The sequence below is a fragment of the Battus philenor genome, unplaced genomic scaffold (genome assembly GCF_028537555.1).
Source record: "Battus philenor isolate CCGP_79_NKW_IND1 unplaced genomic scaffold, ilBatPhil1.0.hap1 SCAF_10, whole genome shotgun sequence".
In the NCBI taxonomy this organism is placed as follows: domain Eukaryota; kingdom Metazoa; phylum Arthropoda; class Insecta; order Lepidoptera; family Papilionidae; genus Battus; species Battus philenor.
This window is the reverse complement of record NW_027181662.1, coordinates 14,113,115-14,139,185: the sequence shown is the minus strand read 5'-3', so window position 1 is coordinate 14,139,185 and position 26,071 is coordinate 14,113,115. Positions and strand designations below refer to the sequence as shown.

The following is a 26,071-nucleotide window of genomic DNA, read 5'->3' as shown; positions in this document are numbered from 1 at the left end:
AAATATGACGTGATTGTTAATACTCCAACGAACGGAATTAACGCTATCGTTAAATTTTGTTGCAGACAAAATTACAAAAATTGTTTCAAAAACAACATAAAAACCTATAAGCGTTCACAAATTATGAGGTTATTTTTTGAAACTATTCTGAACTTTAATCTTAAATTATAAATCATTTTGGACCTTTTAATATAAACAATCCTAAATATAAAAATAGAAATTTTGATAAAACAAACATTTTACATAAAGCGACGAAATAGATAAAATTATTTTCCATATTTTTTAAACAATTTAAGCAAGTTTTTATATTCTTTTGTAAATGTAAATAAGCTGTGAGTATTCAATTTTCTATATTTTAATTAAATCCCAATTTATTATATTTGTTAGATATTTACTATAATTTTTACAATAGGCATGTATAACCAGATGTCAAATCTTTGTACATTGACGTTTTGTATTGAAAAAATCCTAATACATAAATAAATAATTAGCGCATTGAAAACAGACGCGAATTATTTGCCTATGACATTCAATAAATAGAAAAATATAAGTATAATTAATCTAATTTTATTGATATATATTACTATGCGATGAAGGGAAAGTGAAGTCAAAAACAGTTTTCATTTTGGGTAAGTGTTTAAAATATTTATTTTATAAAATGCATTTTACGACCATTAGAAAAATGTCCATCGAAAAATATAAAAATATTAAATATATATGACTTAATATGTAACGTTACTACACGTTACTTATTTCATGAAATTAAATGTATTAAATAATTTTATTTTGAACATCGAGCACTTATAAACTGTCTAGTTAAATATAAATAACATATGCGTTACATTTTTCTCCAATGTTTTGTAATAAAGAATTGTTTTTGGCGGAGTGCCAACGGTTTCCAGAAATAAACCGCGTTTGACTTACGTTCACTTTCTGCGATTCACACGCGTTATTTTATACAAGGTTTATTGTTCGGTTTCTAAAAAATGGAACGACAACAACATTCAAGTTTGCATGGATCTTTTAGAAGCAAGGATTCGTCTTCGACCACTGGAAGTGACCCTCGAGAGAAAATTAAAGACTGTCTTAGGAAGTTTATTGCCTTTATGTTTACACAAGTGGGTGTTGGCGCGCTGGTTGTTTGCTATGCAATATTAGGAGCTGCTAGCTTCATGCACATTGAGAAAGATAGCCCTGATGAACAGCTGGAGAATGTTAGACAGTGGAGAAAAAGTTGTGCTGATGAACTATGGGGCATCACCTTGAGCAACAATTTATTCAATGAGACTGCCTGGAAAATGAATATAAACAGAGTATTGAAAGTGTTTCAAAGTAACATAACAGCGGCTGTTCACACAGGCTACAGTGGCAGATCTGCAGAAGACATCTGGTCCTTCCCTGCCGCCCTCATGTATTCCCTGTCTGTATTTACAATGATAGGTTATGGAAATATTGTGCCTAAGACTGTTTGGGGTAAAATTGTTACTATTGCATATGCTTGTTTTGGAATACCAATATATATACTTTATTTCTGCAACATGGGTAAAGTTCTTGCGCAATCATTCAAGTGGCTCTATATTACGGCACATGAATGTAGCAGAAGAGAAGATACATTATTCGAGGAAGGAGAAATACAACCAATAAAACGTAAAATTACAGTTCCGTCTACTGCTTGTCTTTGGGTTATATCCTTCTATATATTGACTGGAACAATTATGTTTGGCGCATGGGAGAAGTGGAATTATTTAGATTCAACATATTTCTGTGTTATCAGTCTGTGCAAAATCGGTTTTGGAGATTTTGTTCCCGGAGCAAATATTTCAGATTCAGCTGGTGGTTCTCATTTGAAGTTAGTGATTAATTTCATTTATGTTTTGCTTGGAATGGGTCTAGTTGCAATGTGCTACAATCTTATGTGCGAGGATGTGAGAGTTAAAGTGAGGGAGCTGAGGGAAGACCTCAAGAATTGTCTGGATGACATCACACTAAAAATTACTGTGTGTATGAATGATACCAAATATTATCATCAAAAGCAAACGCGTCATATTAAGTGAGGACATAGAGATATGAAGTTATTGTAAAACCTATAATTGCATTTTGAAGAGCTAGGATATGTGAAGTTATATTTATTTATGTAACTTTACAATCATTTGAGCTATTTATTTTTAAATGATTTCTATTATTCCTTAAGATTTTTTATAATCATATAATATTGGATGTAATTCAAAAAGATTTCTTTTTTAAATTTAACTCTAACTGATTACCATGGGAAATGTAGAAGGAAATGTTAATCATTTATTTTTGTATGTTTTATGTAAATTAATTTAGTATTTTGAGCTGTGGTAGCCCAGAAGTAGAGGAGTTAGACTTGCAATGGTTAGATTCCCAGGATACAATCTCATATAATTTACATTTTGTGCATTTAATTACATATGAATACCACTGCTCACAAACAATTTTCTACAGGATTAGCAGCAGCATTCTCAGCATACCATTTGTATATAGAAATTAATGACAAAATGTAACCTTGTTTTACATATGACTAAATATTATTATTTTTTTTTGGTATAAAATTGTGCAGTTATAATATTTTATATTAATATGATGATATGATGTATATCAATTTTTAATGTAATAAATGAATAATCATGTAAATAAATAGTGTGTGATGAATCTTGGGCTGAATAAATGTATATGGCATATGTATGTATCATTATATTCTATATATTTATATGTAATATCCTCCTTTTTAAGTAAATATTCATACTATACTTATTATAATATTCTCATTAATAAGTATAGTATTTATATAAATACCATATGTAGTATAACTGATCACTTTTTATAAGATTTAGTCACTTGCCTAATAATTATCTCAGCACCACTTTAAGTTGACTGGTAGAGAAGACTTTATGTCCACCTTTTCAATATTTGTAAAGGCAGATTTTTTGCGAGCTTGCAATAAATAAATGAGTAAAATAAAATAAGTATGGCAATAACAATTTGTGATTTCACAAGTGTTTGGTTTGTATATGGCTTATATTCCATTGCATATTTATCCCTTAACTTGGAGGATTCATTTTTTAATATTACATTAATATTCATACCACTTGACTTTTAAGACCCGAGGATACCAACAGAAAAAACTGAACAAGCGTTCGAAAATTAAGAAATTACCTAAACATTCACATACAAATGATTACTTTTTGTTCAAAATAGATGCCACAATTTTTTTTAATTCTGATGTATCTCTACAGATACATTATCAAGAAAAGGGTTAAATAGTGTAGTTAATTTTTTTTCATGGACCCAATAGAAATTCGACTTCGACGGAATTCGACGGAAACGAGGTCAGATTCTTTATCACGGGAGACCCCAACCCTCAATCATACTATATAGAAGCATAGCTGGAGTTTTCTCAGACACTTCTCCCAGCGCTAACGCTTTACGAAGTGTAGTATTGATATAAGCCAGACTATAGCAACCGATCATTTAAGTTAACGTATCCTTTTACTCCGTGATCTCAGTTCCGATGAAGCTTTAAAAGCTCCCGGGCTAACTGCATCAACTTCAACCGAAACCAAGCAGCAGGAACCAACCAAGCCGAGGTTTAGCACTCTCGGGTGCTCTCGTGTCGGAATGCCAAGCTGGTATTATCGACGAGTGTCAGCTCAAACTGAGAAGTTTCCTCGTCAGATCCTTGAGTCTAGTCACTCCATGGAGCCTCCATCTAAGCGACATAAGAGCTCAGCGGTCTCCCAATTCGGTAAAATATTAATATTTAGCGATAGGCGCCGATAGACGCAGTACCTGCCACCTTAAATCTTTTGAATATGCAAGTCATTTGGGCAGTACTGCCACCCCGGTTCAAATTTAAAAAAAAAAGGTTTATGGGGTACAGGCAAGTAGCAATCATGCTTAAAGAGATTCATGCATGAAAATATATTTATTAGAGTCAAGCGTTACCTCGCGGAAGTCCATCCTAATTAAGAAAGGGACTGATATATAGCTACTTCCTGAACTAACATCTCCTCCTAAGGATGCTCCATGGAGGGGTGAAACACGTGTAGAGAAGATTGACGGTGGTAGTTGTGTTTCGAATTGTTTGCCGCACGCGCATTTATCAGCGGGCTGGCGTGCGGTGCACTTCATTGCACGACTACTGCTGCATGGAATGGAAATATATAAGTCCCTTTCTTAGTGAAAATAAATAAATATTGTTTAATTTATACAGATTTTATGTATATAGACTATTTAGAAGCGCGAAAGGAACTGAAAAATATTATTAATGTGTAAAAGGTAAACGTGACAGCAGGTATGGTGAGCATATGAGCCGAGATGCGACCGCTGCGATTGAGGCGCGTGAGTGGATTAGAAGGTCGTGCCAACGACGTGGTGTTCTGCCCCGCCGCCCGTGCTGCCTCCAAGCATGGCGCCTTGGTCTTTTTCGGCGGGGACGTCCAGGTGTGTTAACATACTTATTTGTTCTTCGTAGGGTACCTTTGGAAACTATCTAAGGAATCATACTGTATTCCATATTGAAGGAAATTTAAGTTGGCGTTAAAAGAATAACTACCAGATCTCTTATCAGTTTCCTCTCGTTAGAAATAACATTTCAATCCATGAGTGGTCTATGTACAATTCAAATAAAAGTTATATCGACGTGTTTCCTTTTCGAAATTGCTTACCACAGCCTATTAGAAAGAATAAATATTTGTTTCATTGTGCCTATGTGGACGTTTCAAGATAATTTATCAGACTACGGTAATTGAAAGCGTTTCCTTCAATTTTCAGTGGACGGAAACCCTGGACTATATCATTGTATATGCAAGTCACAAGTTCTGTTAATGCGGAACACTCAAATAGATTGTAAATGATTATTTGACCTCTAATAACAGAGATACTCCTGAAGAAGCCGAGTCGATTCTTAGGTATAAAGAAATTGGTCACTTCATAGACCGTCTGTCTTAGGCATGGATGCAAAGACCGCGGCCCGCCGGTCGAATACTGGTCGCCCGCCGACAGCAAATATAATACTCTCGTACATTCGAAAAATATTGAATTCTAATTATTATCAATTCTTTATTGTCTTTAATTACCTACACTTCTGGCGGCCGGCCCGCCATCAGTTCATGATTTGCCCGAGTGGCCCCTGGTCTTAATAAGTCTGTGCAACCATGGTCTAAGGGATCCAAGGGCTTAGCTTCAAGGCCTAAGCCGAGGCTTCCTAGGAAGTCCTCGAGATTTGCTGCCTTAAAAGAGATTTTACACTAAGCAAGCTCTGCCTCGAACCCGCGAATGTATGAAAAGCTATTTAATTTTGTCAATATACGACTTCTAAAAAGCTTTTGATTAAGTAGACAGAGGAGTCTGTTCAGTGAAGGTGAACGTCAATGCATTGCAAGGCGGCTTTAAACTTGCTTCGCGGGTCGTCAGCCCCGAGAACTGTGAATCATATATGCTTTCTTCTTTCCCAGGATTATCCAGAAGTAATGCAAGCACATCGTGACTATCGGAATTATCTCAAATATAACTTGGAGAACACCGCCCGTATGCTCGGAAATGATTTTCCTACGAAACACGTGCTTGTAGTGAAACCCTCCAGGTAAATATAACTTTAATGTGTGAACATATATCCAATCACCCTGTATAAATCAATCACTGTAAAAAATGTACTTTCTATTTCAATGCTACAAGCTATAACTTCTGGCAGTAGTAAATATACACGGACAGATATCAAACAATGATTAGATTTAATATAAAATAATCTGAATAAAAAAAAACTTACAAATAAAATAACTAGTAATAAATAGTAAAGCTCTCTTGCTATAGCATCATTTCGTTATTTATCATATAATAATAATAATATGTTTACTACATACAATAGACATACAAAAATATATAGTAATCATAAGTAGACACAAAAATGTTAATTTTCCTTAGTTATACCGGACGGAATAATACACACACAGACACATACAAGCGCACGAAGAGAGAGAGAGCGCTAAGGGGACACAGAGATACGTACAGACAGAGAGACACACACACACAACACTATTGTTTATTATTTGTAAGCGCTTTTACAAATGTCCAATACCCTAATACCTGGTAGACTAACCTCAGAATAGAGGTAGGAAGTAATTTGATCAATTAGCAGATGTTGAAAGATGATAAATGCTTGAAGGTGATGAAGACTTTTCCAACAGGATAGAGTACAAGAGCTTCAGCTGCTACGACAACTTTGTGCCCAGCAACAATGCAGGTGTACCCGATCATACTCCAACGCACAGCGCTCTGCTGCACCTGGAGAGGTAACTTGTTCTATTTCACAGCTTTAGCACGGCAGACGTCTTTCGATGATCACCCAGTTTCGACGGAAACTAGGCCAGATGTATATAACAGGGGACATCAACCCTCAGTCATACTAGATAGAGATGTTTTGCTGGAATTTCTTCTTCAAGCGCTAACACTTCCCGAAATGCTATTAGTGTTGCCATGCAATAGGAACCAACCAAAGTCCAGGTTTGGCCATCTCGGACGTCAAAATGCTGCAAAAGCGGGTATTATTGACAAGTGACAGTCCTACCTGATCCCCTCCTGGGGCCCTTGAGTCTAGTAGGCACTCCATGGACTCCATCAAATACCTCCGTGGTCTCCACAGACCAATGTACTTGAGCAGAGGTTCCTTTGGGAGACCTTGTGGTTCGCTATCTTAAAAGAGATCTTAGTTTAGTCGCCTTCTGCGCCACTTGGTACTAAGAGTTTAGTAAATAAGTATAAAAGAATGGGGTCTCCCCGAAGATCACAACAATGATCAGTCATTCGCTGCCAAGATCCAGTGGCCTTGACTATATCATCAGGCCACTTAGTGAGGGGCCAACCCCCGTTATTTTTAAGCTAAAGTCATAGTAGTTTATTATAAAAACGTTTAATATCTTTCGTATTATTGATAGAAAAATAATCTTTTGATAATATGAAGCCTGTCGGGACAGTACACCAATATCTCGCTTTGCGTTGTTTCGTTTTGCGTTTTTTTCGAAGTTACTTACGTTGCTTCTTAATTATTACTAATTTTCACTGTGCGTCGTTATCTTTTTTCTTTACATGATCTGTCTGTAGAAAATCTAAATTCACTTGGCGGCGTTTAATTTGTGTCGTGTTTTTTTTTTTTGGAACGTAACCACGACGCAAAGTGAGGTATTGGTGTATATAAATATGGAAGTGATATAGAATTTTGAAAGATTAAAATTAGCAGGCCACAGCGTTAAGAATAGAAGAGCAGCGTAAGATGGACTACAAGGTTAGAAGAATCCAGTGTCTTCCAGGAGTCTTCCAGGCAGCTACCGGTCATATTAGAAATCTATGAAGGCTTGCGTTCAGCAGAGGACTTCCTGGATATATATTTTTTTAATTATTTTCATGTACTGTCAATTGAAATATTCAACCACAGATTGCTGGTTGGGGTAAGCAGTAGACTAAAGTCACTACCTACTTCGGAACTACTGGAGGCGGCGAATGCGTCCCCGCTGCCAGAGGAAATTGACATCGAGGACTTGCAGGTAAGTCTGTGACGTCATACGTTAATTTTATGCGACGAAAGGATTCTAAAAATCATTGAACATGTCAGAGTAGGGCAACACTGAGATGCATATACTACTCGTGTATTATATTTTTAAACATTTAATGGAATCAGGCGTTACCTCGCGGAAGTCCATCCTAAGTAAGAAAAGGACCAATATTTAGCCACTTCCGCACATGCAGTGTGTCCAGTGTGTTATAATTAGTGCCAAACACAGTCTGTGTTTGGCACTAATTATAACATAACTCCTGAAGATGCCCCGTGGAGTGGTGAAACACGTGTTGAATGATTTGGTGGTGGCGGTTGTGTGATTCGCATTGTTTGCCGCATATGCTGGCGGGCGGTGCACTTTGTTGCACGACTACCACTGCATGTGCGGAAGTGGCTAGATATTGGTCCTTTTCTTATATTTTTAAACTGTCATATGGTCGCCCTAGTCGAATAAACCCGTGTGGTAATGCGAGCTTATACCGTTTATGTCAAATTCGGCATCTACAGCTGGTACAACACTGGGTTTTTTTTGGGATTTTCTAATTCAAAATGAAAGAAACGTAATTCACCTAAGTAGAATCATAAGAACGGGTATGATATTCGCGGGGAAAATGTTTCGATAACTTTCCAGTTGTAGATATCACTGGCTACTTTTGTAGTACTATACTTTTTATGAATATATTTACAGTCTTATCACGATAATCTATTTTAAAGAATCGATCACATACTTAGCTAATGTGATTTTCAAGCTGTTTGTGGTAAAAGAGTTGGCAGAGTTGTACTAATGATTAATATAGTATTGCAACGTTACTAATGACGGTCAATATAAAATTTTCCTCCTAATAACATCGTAAAGGACATAATCTTTAAGCTTTGATTTGATATATAAATAACCCTTGTAGGTAGAATACATTGTATAAAGTTCGTTTAATTTCTTTGTTTACATTAAATTTACTAGATGGCGTTAAATTACAAAATTAGTATGGATAAACCGCGTTTTGCAAGCGACACAACTAGATGTCGTTGCTTTCAACAAATTATACCAGTGATTCCCAAAGTGGTCTATATCGACCCCTAGGGGTCTATGACAACCTGCAAGAGGTCTACAGCGAAAAAAAAATTGGGGGTCCATGAAATGAAAAAGGGGGTCTACAATAGTGGATCTGAACACATACACTGATAGTACCTATTTACTTACATCATACTATCTTATACTATCAAAACATTTACATTATTTATAAAAGTGCCTATGAAGTAAAAAAATTATTGCTTATGTTATTTTATTTATAGTTCATTTTATGTTTATTTAATATTACGTATATTTTACATAACAGATACAAAATTTTACATTGAGTAGTGTTAATTTAAATTCATTTAATAAATGTATAAATTAACATGTGTTTTTACTTTAAATTTTTAACACTAAACTTCACTACAGTTAGAAATTTACAGGAAATCAATATCAGATAAGTACCCTACCCAACACGGAAAAACATGGCAAGGGGTCTACGACACAAAAAAGTTTGCGGAACTCTGAATCTCCTTCAGAAATCCAATGCATTATTTATTTTGTCATGTGGTTAGTAAAATTTATCAATATGAACGTTTAGCAGCAGAGCTCGCCGACCGGCGCGGCGAGCGGCTCCAACGGCGCCGGGACTTCTGAACACAAGCCGTGAGTAGGTTTAGTTCCAATGGATGTTGTGGTATTATATACATTTATTTATATTCCTTTACAACTTGTAACGTATATATTTACATATACATTTAGCGGTAAATTCTAGAATAACTCAATTTGACAGGAACTAGAATCAAACCTCCCTTATAATGACCTCCTTCAATATACAATAACGCTGATCATTATCTAATCAGCTGTATGACGTCTACTGCTGGACATAGGTCTATCCCAAAAGATTAAAAAAAGAAAGTTTTTTTATTGGCTTCGTTGGGGCCTTCCGTTCAATCCCTATAATGGGTGGATAGGGTCTTTAATTGCATTATAATTTTTCATATAATTTTAATTAATTTGTCAACGACTATCGTCCTTCTCAATGTCTTTCATCCTTCTCGATGTCTTTCATCCTTCTCAAACTCTTTCGTCCTTTTCAATGTCTTTCACCCTTCTCAACGTCTATCGTCCTCAATGTCTTTCATCCTTCTCAATTTCTTTCATCCTTCTCAATGTCTTTCACCCTTCTCAACGTCTATCGTCCTCAATGTCTTTCATCCTTCTCAATTTCTTTCATCCTTCTCAATGTCTTTCATCCTTCTCAATGTCTTTCATCCTTCTCAATGTCTTTCATCCTTCTCAATGTCTTTCATCCTTCTCAAACTCTTTCGTCCTTTTCAATGTCTTTCACCCTTCTCAACGTCTATCGTCCTCAATGTCTTTCATCCTTCTCAATTTCTTTCATCCTTCTCAATGTCTTTCATCCTTCTCAATGTCTTTCATCCTTCTCAATGTCTTTAATCCTTCTCAAACTCTTTCGTCCTTTTCAATGTCTTTCACCCTTCTCAACGTCTATCGTCCTCAATGTCTTTCATCCTTCTCAATTTCTTTCATCCTTCTCAATGTCTTTCTTTCTTTCACACATCGCCTCACTTTCTTCGCCTTCCGTCCAGAGTTCTACAATTTTACTTTCATCATTTTTTAACAATCTATTCATTCTTAAATCTTAATACATTTCTAATATCACAGCTATTTTATTTTCATTATTATTGTTATTCTAATTTATTTATATTCCCTATTACTTTTTGCAGAGCTCCAAAAAGGTCTGCCGGTACTCCTCTTTACCCACCACTGAGGCAATGTTCTCCTTCTCTATTCTCTGTTAACCGTGACTGGTATTCTGAATAGGACCTGTTGGAAACGATCTACATTCAACGCTTTTTGACGACCTTAACAAAGTCATCTGTCAACCTTGAGGATGAACTTCCTACGCTTCGCTTGCCGGTCTGTGATCTCCAATCCAGGACTTCCAAGGCTACAGCAGCCAATATGCAATAAACCCAGTGGTTTCCTTGTGAACTCTAGGGTACTAACACTCTAGGGTAATACTCTAGGGTTCCCTCGGACTAGATATATTAAACTGGTAGTCTTTTTATTGAGTTGCTATCTTTAACCTTGCAGAGAACCATTGTGGTGGCGTGAAGAGTTAGCCCTGGACAAGTGCCGGCTGACGTTAGTTGGCTTCAGCAAGGGCTGCGTAGTACTGAACCAGCTGATATATGAGTTCCACTACACCAAGACCCTCACTCCGGGAGACGAGCATATGATGAGGTATGTGGCTTAGTAACCAGATAGACTTGTAACACGTTCTGTAAATTTAAACAAGGTGGCTATTATAGAGTGTGGACCAGATGAAGATAGATGGTTACTCTTCCAAGGAGATTTTCACTAAATTGCTACTCGACAAAAACTTCAACTTGGACATTCTTCAAGTTTAAGTTACTGAATTTTGATTGAAATCCCGTTACTTAGAACTCACAAGGGAAACCAAGTTTTTATTATTATTAGTCAATCCCGTGTCCACAAAGAATTTCCGTCAATCGAAGGTGTACAGAGGACTTTGGACGTTTTCGACTGGTCTTTTTGGAAATCTATGGAAGAGTGCTTATATTCGGTATTTTTTTTCCATGTGGTCTCCATTTTTGGAGTCTCTCGTATATTCCCCGTCTTAGATACACACAGGGACAATTTTAGCTTAATAATTTGCCTACTCTTATATCCTTCTTAATATCGTTCATTCATTCTTCTTTTTTGACTCACATTATCTCTCATTCATTAAACATTCATTCCGAACTGTTACTTTATAATATTTATATTATTTCATTTATTTATTTTATTAGAACAATAATACATTGTTATCAAATAATTTCTTATTCTTGTTTACAATTACTGTTGATTACTTTACTTATAATCTTTCGGCAGTAATACAAAAAGATCTGGTGGGTTTTCCTTATAGGTTGACATCATCAAATAAGTGATATTAATCTAGGTATGGTTATGAAGTTACTTTGGCTTTATCTTAACTAAAGTGGTTAATAATTTTTGATGAATAGATCGTAAATAATTGTTTCAGATTCATCTCTCGTATAGAGGACATGTACTGGTTGGACGGTGGTCACGCAGGTGGCAAAAACACCTGGATCACATCACGAAGCCTTCTTGAAACCCTTACTAGACTTGGTGAGCGTTCGTTTTTCTTGTCTGTTTTCTTTTCCGCCATGCAGCAGTAGTCGTGCAATAAAGTGCACCGTCCGCCAGCTCGCTGATAAATACGCGTGCGACAAACAATGCGAATTACACAACTACCACCGTTAAATCACTCAACACGTATTTTAAATATTTTTGTACGTTTACTGTCAACAGTGACGTATCAAAGGGCTTATTGGCGCCATCTAGGGAACTAGTTAAATAATAATATTACACCGCTACCTAGTGTATTTCTATTGCATCTAGCTAGCTACTAATAGGCAATAAATATGTAAATAGTTCCAATTTCGGCCACGCAATTGCAAGTGGCGTGCATATACTGCTGTTAAAATACAATGTAATGTTAAATTATATTTCTTTTTCATATTTAACCACCCAATTATATATATTAATATTCCAAATCTTTTATTTCGGCCATCTCGTTTGTCACAGGGCACCCTTACAGCATTTTTGCTTCTAATAATACGAGATTTGCTTGCAAATTTAAAAACTACTTTCTGACTCATGCTGTATATAAAGAAAATATCACGGTATGAACGAAAAGTACAGATTGGTTTGTTTGCAGATGTGAACATTCACGTACACGTGAGTCCGTACCAAGTGGCAGATGAAGGGCGACCGTGGATCGGCCGCGAGGAACGCGCCTTCACCTCCTTGCTCAGGAAACTCGGGGCCAAGGTGACAATAACTTGTTTTTAAGTTAGAGCTTGCCAACCATTCGTTCCTGTGCCTTTTTAACTTACGACTACCCTTCTCCTTACATATACACTAATATAAATTTTAAATTACTTGATATTGTATACCAGGGGTGGCCAAGCTAGGCTCTTTGATAGTGCGAAAATTTTTGAAATTTTTTTTGAGCCGCAATTGAATACGCATTTAAAACACGCATTAAATATTTTAAAAACCATATTTATTGAAATTATTTCAATAAAAGTACAAAACGTGTATTGTAGTTAGATATAAAGGCACACGTATATAACAGCACTCCTAATAAATACTTAAGATGCCGGTTAGTTAATTATGATCGGTGTTTGGATTTCACTAATTTTATGGTGGAATATAAATAATTATTATTCACACCGGTAATTTGTTTCTATTTCCCAGGAGCTGACTTAGGCTATATAAATTTAAATATTGAAATTCGACAATCAATTGGAGTCAAAAATAATCGTTCAAAGAGCCGCAGTTTGACTACCCCTGTTTATAGTTCCGTATCTTGTTAGAGGGTTTACATTCATTCAATGATACAGAGATGTATGCTATGGATTTCTTCGTAATGCATTCAGGAATGAATATATCCATAAACGAAAAAAAGGTACTGACATGGTCCAGCTGATTGGCAAGTTGAAGTGATAGTGTGAGAGTGCGAGAGTGCATACAACAGATAGGATTCCCTCTGAGGTTCAGGAATGACCAAGGACCTGAAAGCGCAACATAGAACTTCCACCCATTAGGTGATCCTATTGTTAATCTATGGGGGGAGAACTATATTCAACAGTGGACTGACAAACCTTCACGACACAGTGCCAAATGATATGCCGCGCTACTGAAACATTAGTTATGTAATTCTCTCAATACAACAACGAAGCTGTGGCGTGCATATCGCGCGCCACTCGCTAACCGCTCCGCCTTTGGACCGCGCCTCAAAAAACGCGTTCCCTAGCAATGAGCTCTTACCCACGTGCCCGCGCAGTCGATCGCATGGCAACAGCGTCGATAATCAAACGGATAGATGATAGATGGCGCCACAGTAGACGCAACAAAAGTTTGCATCGCGCTGTTGAGAGTCGCCGCGTTCATTATAACTGCGAGCAGAGGTGTGGTCACCTTCAACTTCAACTACCTTGTCTCCCACAAAGCTGTTGAATGTTTAAAGAATAATATGTTCCCTTCAAGGTGAAGAGATACGTGCACGACCAGCCCGGGGCTCCGCATTCGCTGCACATGCACTTCGAGGTGCTGACAGCATTCGGAAGCCCCAAAAGTCCGCCGCTAACCGGCGGAGACTCCGACGACGAACTTTAAGTTAGATTCAGAAAATTAAAGATCTGTACAAAGGTAATTGCGTAAACGCAATGTAATTGTGTTGTAAAAATGTTTTACGTTATTTCATTAGAAGTAATTTGATCTCAAACGTTGTTCTATAAGATATTCGTTATATAATAAAGTCTATTTTCGATGTAATCGTTTGACGTTTTTTATTATAAAACCTCCACGGTACATTTTCACCGCAAACTTATATTCAAATATATGTACCAGTTGATCTGATAGGAGCCGGCCAAAAACTCAACAGTTGCTCATAAACACATTTCATGTACTCACTCATATACAGATATCATGTACAAGCAACAGCGAGCAGTTGTAGTCCTGTGATGTGACTTGCAATTATAGATCGTAGGTTCGATTCCAGAGATACACACCAGTGTATATAGTGTACCAATATAATTAACTTTGTGCATTATTTAAGAAAAACAAGTAACTTATTAAAAAATATGTCCATATTTGAATAGAAATAATAATTAATGTTACTAAGCATTGCAAGATTCCAGATGAAGAGGATGGGCAGCAACGTCTTCTGCGTACCAGATACCACGTTGCAACCGCCAACCAGCCTGCCCAGCTTGGCGATTATGGTATATCACCCCATAGATCTTTGTGTACTCTTATAACTAGCAGTTGGCATCTATGGGCTGAAATGTCAAAACAAACTTTATACACATTTCGATCAACTAAAACACCTTGAATACTTTATTATATACATGTGTGTGTATTTATGTATATATATATATATATATATATATATATATATATATATATATATAATTTAGACATTACGAGTTTAGTTATATTTCTTGTATTCATCATGTATATCACTATTTTGCATAATCGATATAAATAAATACATAAACAATATATAGTGGATAAACATATATATAATCTATACATACAATTTTAACTTAAAGATAAAATTAATTAATTCAACTTCCAACTTACTAGTTCGAAAAATTGTTTGTCTGAAGTGGCAGGGTACCCCATGAAGTAGACCGAAGACAAAGGATAACAGGAAGTCGTTGGTTGCCATCTTTGAGTAGATGCCTTGAAGTGAATGTTCCTTCCATGTATTTGTACATAAGGTTTGATATACTTCAACACAGTAATGTTACAGACAAACTTACTACCAAACTAATATTTACTTTCTGAAGTCATCCAATCACCTTAATGCTGTCATTCAAGGATACATTAGTGAGTAAAAAATAATAAGTTTGTGAAAACAATTTATTTCATACAATTTTATGGACACTCGAATTACAGTGAATAACTAACAATAACGGAACCCTAGCGAGTGGACGCGACCGTATAAACTACTGATTTAACTACTTTATTCTATACATAAACACGGTGACGGTGTTAAACTATCTATATGGGATGATTGTGAATACATAATCATGTGTATAAATGTGTATATAAAAATCACACAAATTGATGTTTGAATAACATCAGACATGCACAAATTTAAAAAGAAAATTCCACCTAATATGGGTATATATGCGGAATGGCAAAGTTGAAAGCCAGGGGAGGTAAGAGCATTTATCAACTATCAGAAGATGTTAAAATATTGATAATTTATAAAATGATTCCGTTTACATTAATATGGTAGATGCGGAGTGGAAAAAACCCACCACTAGATTAACAAACCACATAAGTCCAAAACGCGAGAACTCTGCATGCAGCAAGACTGCAGCAGGCGACTACAGGCTGATATTATGATGAATAAAAATATAAATCACAAAACGTTTGTGTTTTTAAAACTTACTTTCCTTATCAAAAGAACACTTAATTGCAAGTGATGTTTAAAATAGTCCCTTTTGGATACTTTGGAATACACAACTCAAACTATATGTTTAAAAATCTCCAACTTATAAATTTATTTTTCACTTTTTATTCATAAATTACTATTTTCTGCCCCCTCCCCCATTTAAAACAATGATAACCATATTTATGTATCACCCATGCATATTTTTTAAAAACATACAATTAAAAATATTACAAAGTACCCTCCAAAAATAGTTTAAGAGTAATAAAAATCTACAATTTGGTTTCGAGATCTATGGTTTTGATGATTTTGTCATGCAAGTATTTATATTTGCTAAAACTCAAAATTCCTTAAAGTGTAGCGGATCATTTAATCTTTACTATGGAATGTGTGTTTTTTATTTCTCATATCAAGCAGCAATATTAAAATTCTGGACAAATATAAAAATAATTATGACGTTTGTAAGCCATTTCATGATAATGAAGACTAAATAATAAAAATTAAGTACTATTATTGTACAACTAAGACACATTAAGCTATGTGTAAATTATGCAATTTAAAAATGTCGTGTTGTTAGTGGGGTTATATGTTTTGAATTTACATAATATATGTTTTACATTAGCTGTTGCCAAGGATGTGGAAATTTCTCGAACATGTCCCTAACGGAACTGTATCTTAGATATCCACATGCTTAGCTCAAATTGGTTGTATGGAACATCTATGATCAGTAAAAATGGTGAATGGTTAAAGGTTACATGTTCTGGAACCTTCCATCCTTGTCCAGCATTAATATATTAGGGTTCTCTTTTTCAAATTCTGTTGGTTTCCTGTCTCGCTGCTGGTCGGTCCACTCTCCCTCCCCCACTCCCCACTCTCCCACCTTCTCACCTATTACATCTACTTCTGCTTTCGCGCGTATCTTCTCAATCTGTCAACATAGAAATATAAGGATTTTGTATAAAAGAACTAATAAAATAAACTGTTTTATAAAGATACACCCTATTTCAGATGTAATTTGATATATATAGGATACTAGTATATAGGTTCAAAAGAAAGGTTTTAGATCAACTAAGGGACTTTTTCTCACAAACCAACATAAGTAATGGATTTTGGAATATAAATAATCCATCTAAGTAAAGATTTACTTTGTAAAATATTTCTTCAGTTTGTAACTTAAATATTTCTTTTCTTGTAGCTTCAAATGTTTTAGCTACAAGTTTTAAAGTCGAACCCATATGTTATTGTTTCCTATTATTTTTTGTTGTTAAGTGATTATTAAGATAATGAACTAGAATAAATCTGCCGAGGATAGATCTTATATTGCCATAGCAAATAGGGCATTTAACCGTTCTATGGGACAAGCCAAGGTACAACAAGATATTTTGGTGTCATTGATGACTACCAAAGAGGTTCCACCATAGGGGTAGAGGTACCAAATTCACATAAAATCTTACAACCCATGGTAGAGATACCTGATGAACAGTTGACTACTATCCTCCTCAAAAGAGAGAGAAATTGTCTTGATTTGAATATGATCTTGATAAGGAATATAGTAAATATTATGGTGTTAGACTAATTGTTTTCTTATTTTAACTACTAATTACTCTCCGAGGAGAGTGTGGTAAGGCAGTGTAGACAGTGCCGCCGACCTTTTACCTCCGAATCGTGCTTGGCGAACTTGTCAAACATGTTGGCATAGAGCTGCTTCTCTTTCTGCTTCTGCTTCTGAATCGCTGCTTGGCACACGATCAGCTGATTGGCTGCGGCCTACAAAGAAACAAACATTTTTACATTAACATCGAGTATTCATCTTATGAACCATGATTGGTTTAGTTAATCATCAGGGACAAAGGCAGATTTAAGCTGCCATATCTTATTGGGAATATAAGTGGGGAGGCTTTTGCCCACCGTTGGACGTTTTACGGTGGAAATTATGATGACGAAGCTAAGTGGTATACTTGCTATCGTTTATTTATCTAAAAGCTTGAAATCGGTATTAAGAGTCCAGTCCTAGAGATGCTCTTGAAATAAATTATCTTAAATGTATTAAATAGTGTGATGGTGTGTTACTTTAGTCTAAATTATTAATTTATACTGTTTGATGGGTTCATAAATAATAGTATAACACGGTATGTGTGAAATACTTCTGTATTTGTAAGATAAAAATGTGAATTAACAATCATCATGTCCACCAATGGACACTCACTGCAAGGTATAGGCCTTCTTCAATCACTCATGATAATGTCTTGTGAATGCTTTTTTTTTATTTGATTCTGATTGAACTTTGAGATGAAATATGCCTCAGATGAACAACATGTCCTACAGGTTATAATTTGACTATAAAATAAAATGTCAACCAACTCTTAACATATTTGAAGATTTTCCATATATCAACTTTGAATCTCATTTACCCAAACCATATAAATTACAGCTTATGTTTTCATAAAACACTTATTACCTTATTCTGTGGTTCAGCATCAATAATTTTTTTAAAGATCGGAATTGCATGCTCCGCTTCTCCCAAACCGAGGAGTGCTTGTCCTTTTCTAAACAGTCCCTTGACATTATTCGGTTCAAACTCTAGTGCTTTCGTGGCGTGTTCTTTAGCTTTGTAGTGATTTACCGGAGTCACTTTGAGATACACCAGAGACAGGTTCAGGTGCGCCGACAACTGCAATTCCTTCGCTTTGGCTACATTTTCTTTACTCTCGTCAAGCTCTTCTTTCATATCTGAAAAATTAAATATATAAAGTGATTTTTGTTTTCTTTATGGCCTCCGTTATTGGGGACCTCTAGTACATCCCTGCTATTGCCCCTGATAATGCTCTACGATGCCAAAATTAGCCGATTGTCTCTTTCTAAAGGTCGATGTGCAATATTTATCGCAGGGTACTGTATCTTCCTAAATCATAACTTATTTATGAAGAAATTTTTATGAAAATTACAGAAATTGTACCATAAGATGCATTCTAAGTATTGTTAAAATAACTTTTTACTTGGAAAATGTTTTTTAGGAATTATTTAGAAATTATGAAATAAGATGCACTAATATTGTTTTATAATAATTATTATAAAATTTTAATTTAAAATGACTTCCGTCGAAATTTCCAGTACTTATTGTGAATCCTTCAGTGCGGACGGAAGCATTGTTAGATTCCTCACAGACAAAGGATATAACCAACAAGTTTAATACAGTGTACAACATGTGTTGCACTACACAAGCTGTAACACGAGTAGGATATAATGTATCAAAGTAGGTGACAACTTGAGACAGCATGTAATGCAAAATAAATAAAGAGAAAATAAATGAACCAAAAAGTTATGTAAAGAAGAAAAATTGTTTTATTATGATAAAATGGGAAAGTAAATAGGTAAATTAAGGATATTGAATAGCAAAACAAAAATGTAAGACAATAATAATTAAAGTAATAAATATTGAGGACAAAGTCGATGGAAGTGAGGTGACACATGAAAGGAAAATTAGTATGGTATGGAATGCTAGAAAAATTGTACAACATAATACAAAGAAAGAAAGATAATCAAAGAAATAAAAGTTTTTGTGTAAACATAAATAAGAATGTAATGCCCTGTTCTATATAGCCCTCAATAGCGAGGGACATAAATAAAAAAAGTCAGTGTATTGAAAACATGGGTTATTTTGTGATCCATTCATAACAAATGGAACATGAAAAACTAGGAAACTTGTTAGCGGTCCTTGATGCATTAAGATAAATATTTTTCCCTTGAAAACCAGTTAGTATTTTCACATTTTTTTAATCTGTTTCCATTCCAAACATTTTGTTTTTGTCAAAATTTAAATCATACTATTATTTGTTAAAAACTAACCTTCTAATAAAGTGATGACCCGCTTGTACATTTTGATGGCCAACTGGAATTTGCTAGATTTGAAGTAGTTTGTCCCTTTTTCCTTGAATATCTCTGCCTGCTGCAACTTCTCAGAGCCACTCATTACATATGTGGGCACGGTTTTTTCAAAGTCCACCAGCTTCACTATATACTCCAGGTTTGCTTCAGGTGGGACCCCCAAATTTGAGTTTCCTTCTGATCCGAATCCATATTTTGATGCAATTTTTAATCTAGACTCTTCACCTTTTTGAAATTTCTCTAGGGCTTTTTCAATGCCTTTACAGATGTCGCTCTCGCTGCCTTCTCCAAGAGGAAAACTCACTGTTCTTTTATCGAAAACTGTGCCATCCGATGCTAATTTACCTTCAAGCCTAACTGAAAATTGATCAAAGTCCATTATTACCTTGTTCAATGAATCAAAATATGTGTAATGGACAAACAAAAGATATTTTTGATTATCTTTGATATTTGTTTTAATATTTGCTTAAAGATCAATTTTGAAAGTAGGAAATGCCTCGGATTAATTACTAAGACATAAATTAACTCATCATTTTGGCTGGACCTCCACAGCAGGTCATAGGCCTCTCTCAAAGATTTTGAATAGAAGTGGTAGGAAGGAGCCTATAACTCAATATCTTTTAACGACCTGAACATGGTTGTCTGTCGAAAACTTTAACCCGTTACCCCATAAATTTACCTAAGGAACTATTTCCGAAACCTTTACCTATGTACAGGCAGGTGCAGTCTGCTGTCCCACTTGCACAAGTAGGTCATCAATTTGGTTTCAATCTCCTGTTTGCATCTAAAGGTTACTCCAAAAGAAAATTTTATTACCTGTAACCAAAGCTCCATCTTCAGGAAAATCTGGACCAACACCCTCCTCAAGGATGCGACGTAATATTGTCTTCTTCTTACCAGGACTTAGGTCCTCCTCATCCCAATCAATCATTTCAATCTATAAAAAATACAACAGGTAAATAGGTCCTATATTACTAGAACACTTATTTCTAAAAGCAAGCTGCTTGAATTGGTTCAGGAGTCTCTGGGCCACCTTGTTCTTTAATAAATCTGAGTTACTTAACTATTTACATTCCACTGCTATGGACATGCATTTCCAGGACCATGTAATTCCCTTTTTGGGCGGTCTCTCTTTTAACTTATTTATCATAAAGATTTGAGTGTGCCAAGGGCTAAGGGTCAGGAGGGGCGGCTTAACCTATAGTGCAGGATGCAATGTACACTGTCGCCGCAGCGCTCCCCGAGACCAGTTCTATGAGCAATGAAATTGAAATTCGCAACATTTCGCTTCTATTTCGCTATCCATAAAACTTGAAATATGAGTCGAAACATGAACTATCGCGGTTCGCCACTTAGTTTCGCGACAGAGATGTGCTACAGGCATAAAAACAATGATTGTTATTCTGCCGTCATAAGAAAGCTCGTAACTAACACCATACTGTAAGCTATACTTACTTATAAAATAGCTCATTGGAATATGAAATAACTTTCTTGTTACGAAGGCAAAGTTAATAGTTATAGCCACGGGAGTGGGGGCCAGGCCTAGGGGGTGCCAGGGTTTCATTGCACACAGGCGCTACAAGTGCTAGAGCCGCCTCAACTTAATTACTACTATAGTAACTTTCCAAAGGTCAATGTGCAATATTTATCGCCGGGTACTGTACTTAAGAATTACTTATTGTTGAAAGAATTTGAGAGACTCCAGTATCATTTTCATCATTAATGGGGAGAAAACCAGAAGTATGATCTAGATCTGCAACTTTTTAATTTGGTTCAAAACTTGTTGTTGTTCATCTTAGAGGTGAACAATGTATTTATTCTCCCGAGGGTATTCGAGTTTTCATTACTAGTCCATACTGGTAATGGCTATCAATAATTTCCATTTAAGTAATGTATGATTGCTTACCTCAAATTGTAAAGTGGCATTTGGTGGAATTTTAGGTGGGCTCCCATTGGCACCATAAGCATATTCTGGTGCACAAGTAAGGACACACACCTCTCCCTTCTTCATTGTTGCAACACCAATATCCCATGCTTTTATTACTTGTCCTGAAACAATATCATTCTTTGAAATGTTATATGTAGTTTAGAAAATCTTAAATGCTCAACTTTGCATTACTGAATATTTCACTGGAGAATGATCTACTATGATTTTACAAATTAACCTTTGGATAAATGATTTGCTTCAAATGTCCTATTTGTTGGTATAAAGGTGCAAGTAGATGGTGTTGAGGCTAAAAACCTTCCTTTGTAATTATTGGATCCGGTTTTTGTGATTGGGCTATATGCAAGAAAAGCTAGTTATATCATTCTCTATAGTACATAAAATTAGTAATGTTTGTGAGCAACTGTATATGACAATGGTGGAAAAGCTCTTTGACAGTGCAAATCATTATTCGAAATTTTAAAATTTTTGCGAGATGCAATTGTATGCGCATTTATAAAACGCAAAGGAATGTTTTTCAACAAAAATCATATTCATTAAAATCATTTAAACAAAAGTACAAAATGATGAAGTTAGATATAACAGCACATGTATATGACAGCACTCCTAAAAATACTTGAGATGCCGGTTAATTATAATCATTGTTTGGATTTCGCTAAGTTTATGGTGGAATAAAAATTACTATTCACACTAATAATTTGTTTCGATTTCCGAGGACTTGACATAGGTAATATAAATTTAAATATTGAAATAATTTGACAATCAATTGGAGTTAAAATAATTGTTCAGAGTCGCATTTAGCTTGTGAGCTGTAGTTTGGCCACCCCTGGTATATGGTATTATGTACACTCCCATGTATTGTCTCTAATTTATTTTGCAATAAATTTAAGAAATTCATTAAAGAAAACTTCATATTTCAGTATGAAGAATATTTAAAGCGATAAGAAAACTCAGGAATGAATTGCTCTATTTAATGTATTACAAATATTGTAAGAGTAACCACCAAAAATAATGTCTCTGAGAACATTATGGGCTCTTATCTAACCAAGTTGTGCTTGCAATTCTTAAAGCTACAGGATGATTCACAGTTGAGTTCTATCTGTATCTATAAAATTGTGGCTCTTCTTCCCATAATAAACACAAATCTCTCTCAACTCTTACTTCTCATTTATAATTATATTTATACACCTGCTTACTATCTACGTCTACCTTATTAGGTCTAGTACATAGAGACTTACACCCATTCAGGAATAGGAATGCAGTATCCATTATTTACTAACTAGATAAATATTTTATATACACAAATCTTTTACAATGCTATTATGCAAAATATTTTAGTTACCCTTATCATGCAACGAGTTGTGTGAAAATATTAAACATGTACAGGATGTGGTGGATTTATTTCCTACATTGTTTGCGGTAAAAATGTATGTGAAATTATCATAAAAAGTTTTTATATTTCAGTTACACATACATAAAACAAATATTTCCAAACACATGCTTAAGATGGATCTCTATATTTATAGTAAATTTGACTTAATATTTTTGGTTATTAATTATTTAGAATAACTAATATTTGCACAGCAGGCATACGGCCAATTAACTTACAAAAATAATAGAAGGTTCTAGAAAGGAGAACAAGGACCAACAAGAGCACCTTATGATGTCCAATTCCAAGATGACAATGTTTCAACTAGTCTAATTGGAAATTTATGGGGGAAGCCTATGTGGAGAATAGGCTCCCCCCCCCCCAAAGTAGTAGTTCTACAGCTGAATTACAACTAACTATGTAAACTTATAATAAAAACATATATATGTGTATAGCAGGGGTGGCCAAATGGCGGCTTGCAAGCCACATGCGGCTCTTTGAACAGTTATTTTTGGGTCCCATTGATTCTTTAATTATTTTAGCATTTTAATTTATATTGCCTGTGTCAGCTCCTGAGAAATCTAAACAAATTACTGGTGTGAATAATAATAATTATTAATCCACCATAAAATTAGTGAAAGTTTTGATTATTTTATGCCACTATTCCCTGCTAACATCTGCTCTCTTCAACTTTCTCGGCAACAGATTAGATGTACTACAAGATCTGACCTTTATAACTAATTTTTTTTTAATTTACACTTGCAAGTTGCAAATTAATTATTGAAGTGAATTTTTGATGCAACTGACCGCCATTGACACATAAAGGTAATCAAGGGGAGACGTGGCTTGGGTAGCCCCCCCTCCAAAAAAGTGGACAGATAACATAGGCAAGGTAATGAGAAGTCACTGGATATGGGAAGGGTAAGATTGGACATCATCGGGGTGGCCTTTATCTTGTACTGTGTGTCTATCAGCAGGCATGGTGATGATACTATATTAATAAATGAATAATATCAGAGTATTCAACACATGATACTTAATAATGATTTTGCTTTTATTAATATCATTACCATATTCAATTAACATATGTGTTAAAGCAATGTAGGGACTTTGCCCTCGATGAATAATATAATTATGTTAAAATTCAATGACAGCACAAAATTAAGTAATAATGCAAGAATTATGGTTCAATATACCACAGCTCCCAATTAATGAAATGATAAATAAAAAAATACAATTATTCAAGAGAATGAAAAACTAAATATTGGTTATATCTCAAAAATTAATACACTTAAAATTATAATCTAGTACAGTTTGAAAGCTAATTATGTAAGGAACCATTTTTGAATATTTATATTTCAAGAACACTGCATATAATCCTTTTACTATTATTTAATCTTTACCTTATTTATTTAGAGGAAAAAAGATATCTTTGCTTATCTATGCCATTTTTTGTCACAAAATTATGGAATAATTGACAAGGTGTACCAGAACTTGTAGATTGCAAATATTTAAAAACCGATAAAAGTAATAACGGCGATCATTCATTTGGTGGCCATATATTATATCAAACACTTGCCTGGATATGTGAACAAAAAAATATTTATCTATTTGATCACACTTTTTACAACTTGTTTACTAGTCGTTAGGTAGTGAAACTTTATAATTCCTTAAAATCAAAAACTTACGAATAATAAATAAAAATAAGCAACTAAATAAACTTGTGTCATTTACGTTTAAGGAAAGGTTAGAATTTTTTTTGCATTAGATCTATACCTATACTTCGTCTTACTATAACGTTATACTATTTTAATTAGTAATATTGTCCACAAAACTTATCGCCGAGTAAGGTTTAAAATAATCATGAGAAAATATATGTTATAAAGTTGATGTTACCTTTGCCGAGCAGGAACTCAAACGGGACGTTTCTGTCTTTGCTGGAATCAAACTTGGTGCCGTCCAGAAGTGTTCCAGTGTAATGCACTGTAACTGTATAACCTACATTAGGTGTTTCGGTTCCTACGCCTTCTTTTATAATCCTCTTCAAGACTCCCCGGTCGCCTGCTTTCGATATATCGATTCCTTCATCCACCGTCATATTGGATTAATATAAGATCTAAAATTAATTTAGAATTCACTAGAAACACAGTCTAATAGAGAAATTTTAAACATACAGGAAATTCGCCGGTTTCTTAAAGTGCAAATTGGGCACAGATATACAATAACCAATAAGAGTGGAAATTTCTAGACTGCACGTTCAGAAATAAAACTGAATCGTGAGCTCTAAGTTTATAATATTTTCTATACAATGTTGCCAGTAAATACTATTACACTTAACTTGATTTCTATTTTGATGTTTAAACAAAATTATTAATAAGTGATATGAAATAATTTTATTATTGTATTAAATATAAAATGTAAACGGACTAAGAAATTTTAATTTTGGCTTGAGTTCTTTATGAATTATGAAATTATTACGAATTTCAATTTATTTATTTTTAATTTGTATTGTAAATTATTTTTATGAATGGTTTTGCATATCGTAAATTAAAATTTTGTTTCCAAATAAATCCACAGGCAATGAACATAAACATCGAAAAATATTGAATTCTAATTATTATCAATTCTTTATTGTCTTTATTTACCTATACTTCTGGTGGCCGGCCCGCCATCAGTTCATGATTTGCCTGAGTGGCCCTTAGTCTTAATAAGTCTGTGCAACCATGCTTTACATCTTCGGCTATTTTAGCTCAGACTTAGAACTTTGGCGAAATAAAACGAGTGAAATGTTCCTCTTAAGCATTTTATGTTTTTGTCATAAAGCACAAAAAGCTAAACGCCCGCGCGTGTAATGTCGTTCGAAAATCCGTAGTTTACATTTCTAATATACACATATCGTGTTGGCCGCCAAATTTCAAAATAATTTTGCCGGACGCTCGATAGCATTGGTGTGGACGGTTACAATGTAACATTGTCACAGTTAGTGTTACATTTTAAGGGTGCTGGGATCGATTAGTTGTTGTTGCTTCAACAATTATTCGTCTGCAGTGTCAGTGGGCGAGTCACGTCACTCGTGTAATCGCCGGCCATTTGGGTTGAAACTTTCTCGAATGATGATTACAAGCTGGTAGACAAGAGGCGGTATAGTCAAGGTCGCGAAAAGTCGCGGGTTGTAGAGAACGCGAGAGTGGTCATTATGGCGACCTACGGATGGAGGTCCATGCCTAGTAGTGGGCGCCTATCGGCCAATATGATGATAACGAAGTCTT

At 35.0% G+C, this 26,071-nt stretch overlaps 3 protein-coding genes across 7 annotated transcripts; 2 read left to right on the top strand and 1 right to left on the bottom strand.

Annotated features, from left to right (window-relative positions):
* The first annotated feature begins 474 nt into the window (after nt 1-474).
* On the top strand, nt 475-13,961 carry LOC137923523 (mitochondrial protein C2orf69 homolog). Of its 4 annotated transcripts, none has more exons than XM_068766786.1 (10): nt 475-629; nt 4,316-4,464; nt 5,478-5,605; nt 6,207-6,311; nt 7,451-7,559; nt 9,181-9,245; nt 10,701-10,850; nt 11,653-11,759; nt 12,352-12,464; nt 13,686-13,961. In XM_068766786.1, the coding sequence occupies exons 2-10, from the start codon at nt 4,339-4,341 to the stop codon at nt 13,812-13,814; spliced, it is 1,032 nt and encodes a 343-aa protein (XP_068622887.1). In that variant the 5' UTR covers nt 475-629; nt 4,316-4,338; the 3' UTR covers nt 13,815-13,961. The 4 variants fall into 4 exon arrangements, with proteins under 4 accessions (XP_068622887.1, XP_068622889.1, XP_068622886.1 ...); XM_068766788.1 differs by having other exon boundaries at nt 4,313-4,464; nt 9,184-9,245; XM_068766785.1 differs by having other exon boundaries at nt 4,313-4,464.
* LOC137923513 (TWiK family of potassium channels protein 7) lies at nt 971-2,104 on the top strand. The gene has a single exon (XM_068766776.1). It carries the CDS (start codon nt 987-989, stop codon nt 2,052-2,054), a length of 1,068 nt encoding a protein of 355 aa, XP_068622877.1. The 5' UTR covers nt 971-986; the 3' UTR covers nt 2,055-2,104.
* Nucleotides 13,962-15,051: 1,090 nt separating the features above from the next.
* On the bottom strand, nt 15,052-25,059 carry Fkbp59 (FK506-binding protein 59kD). 2 transcript variants are annotated; one of them, XM_068766740.1, is made up of 7 exons: nt 24,699-25,059; nt 21,395-21,537; nt 20,305-20,425; nt 19,450-19,845; nt 18,062-18,333; nt 17,260-17,370; nt 15,052-16,531 (listed from the first exon to the last, which is right to left on the bottom strand). In XM_068766740.1, the coding sequence occupies exons 1-7, from the start codon at nt 24,898-24,900 to the stop codon at nt 16,355-16,357; spliced, it is 1,422 nt and encodes a 473-aa protein (XP_068622841.1). In that variant the 5' UTR covers nt 24,901-25,059; the 3' UTR covers nt 15,052-16,354. The 2 variants fall into 2 exon arrangements, with proteins under 2 accessions (XP_068622841.1, XP_068622847.1); XM_068766746.1 differs by having other exon boundaries at nt 16,458-16,531; nt 17,253-17,370.
* Nucleotides 25,060-26,071: the final 1,012 nt, after the last annotated feature.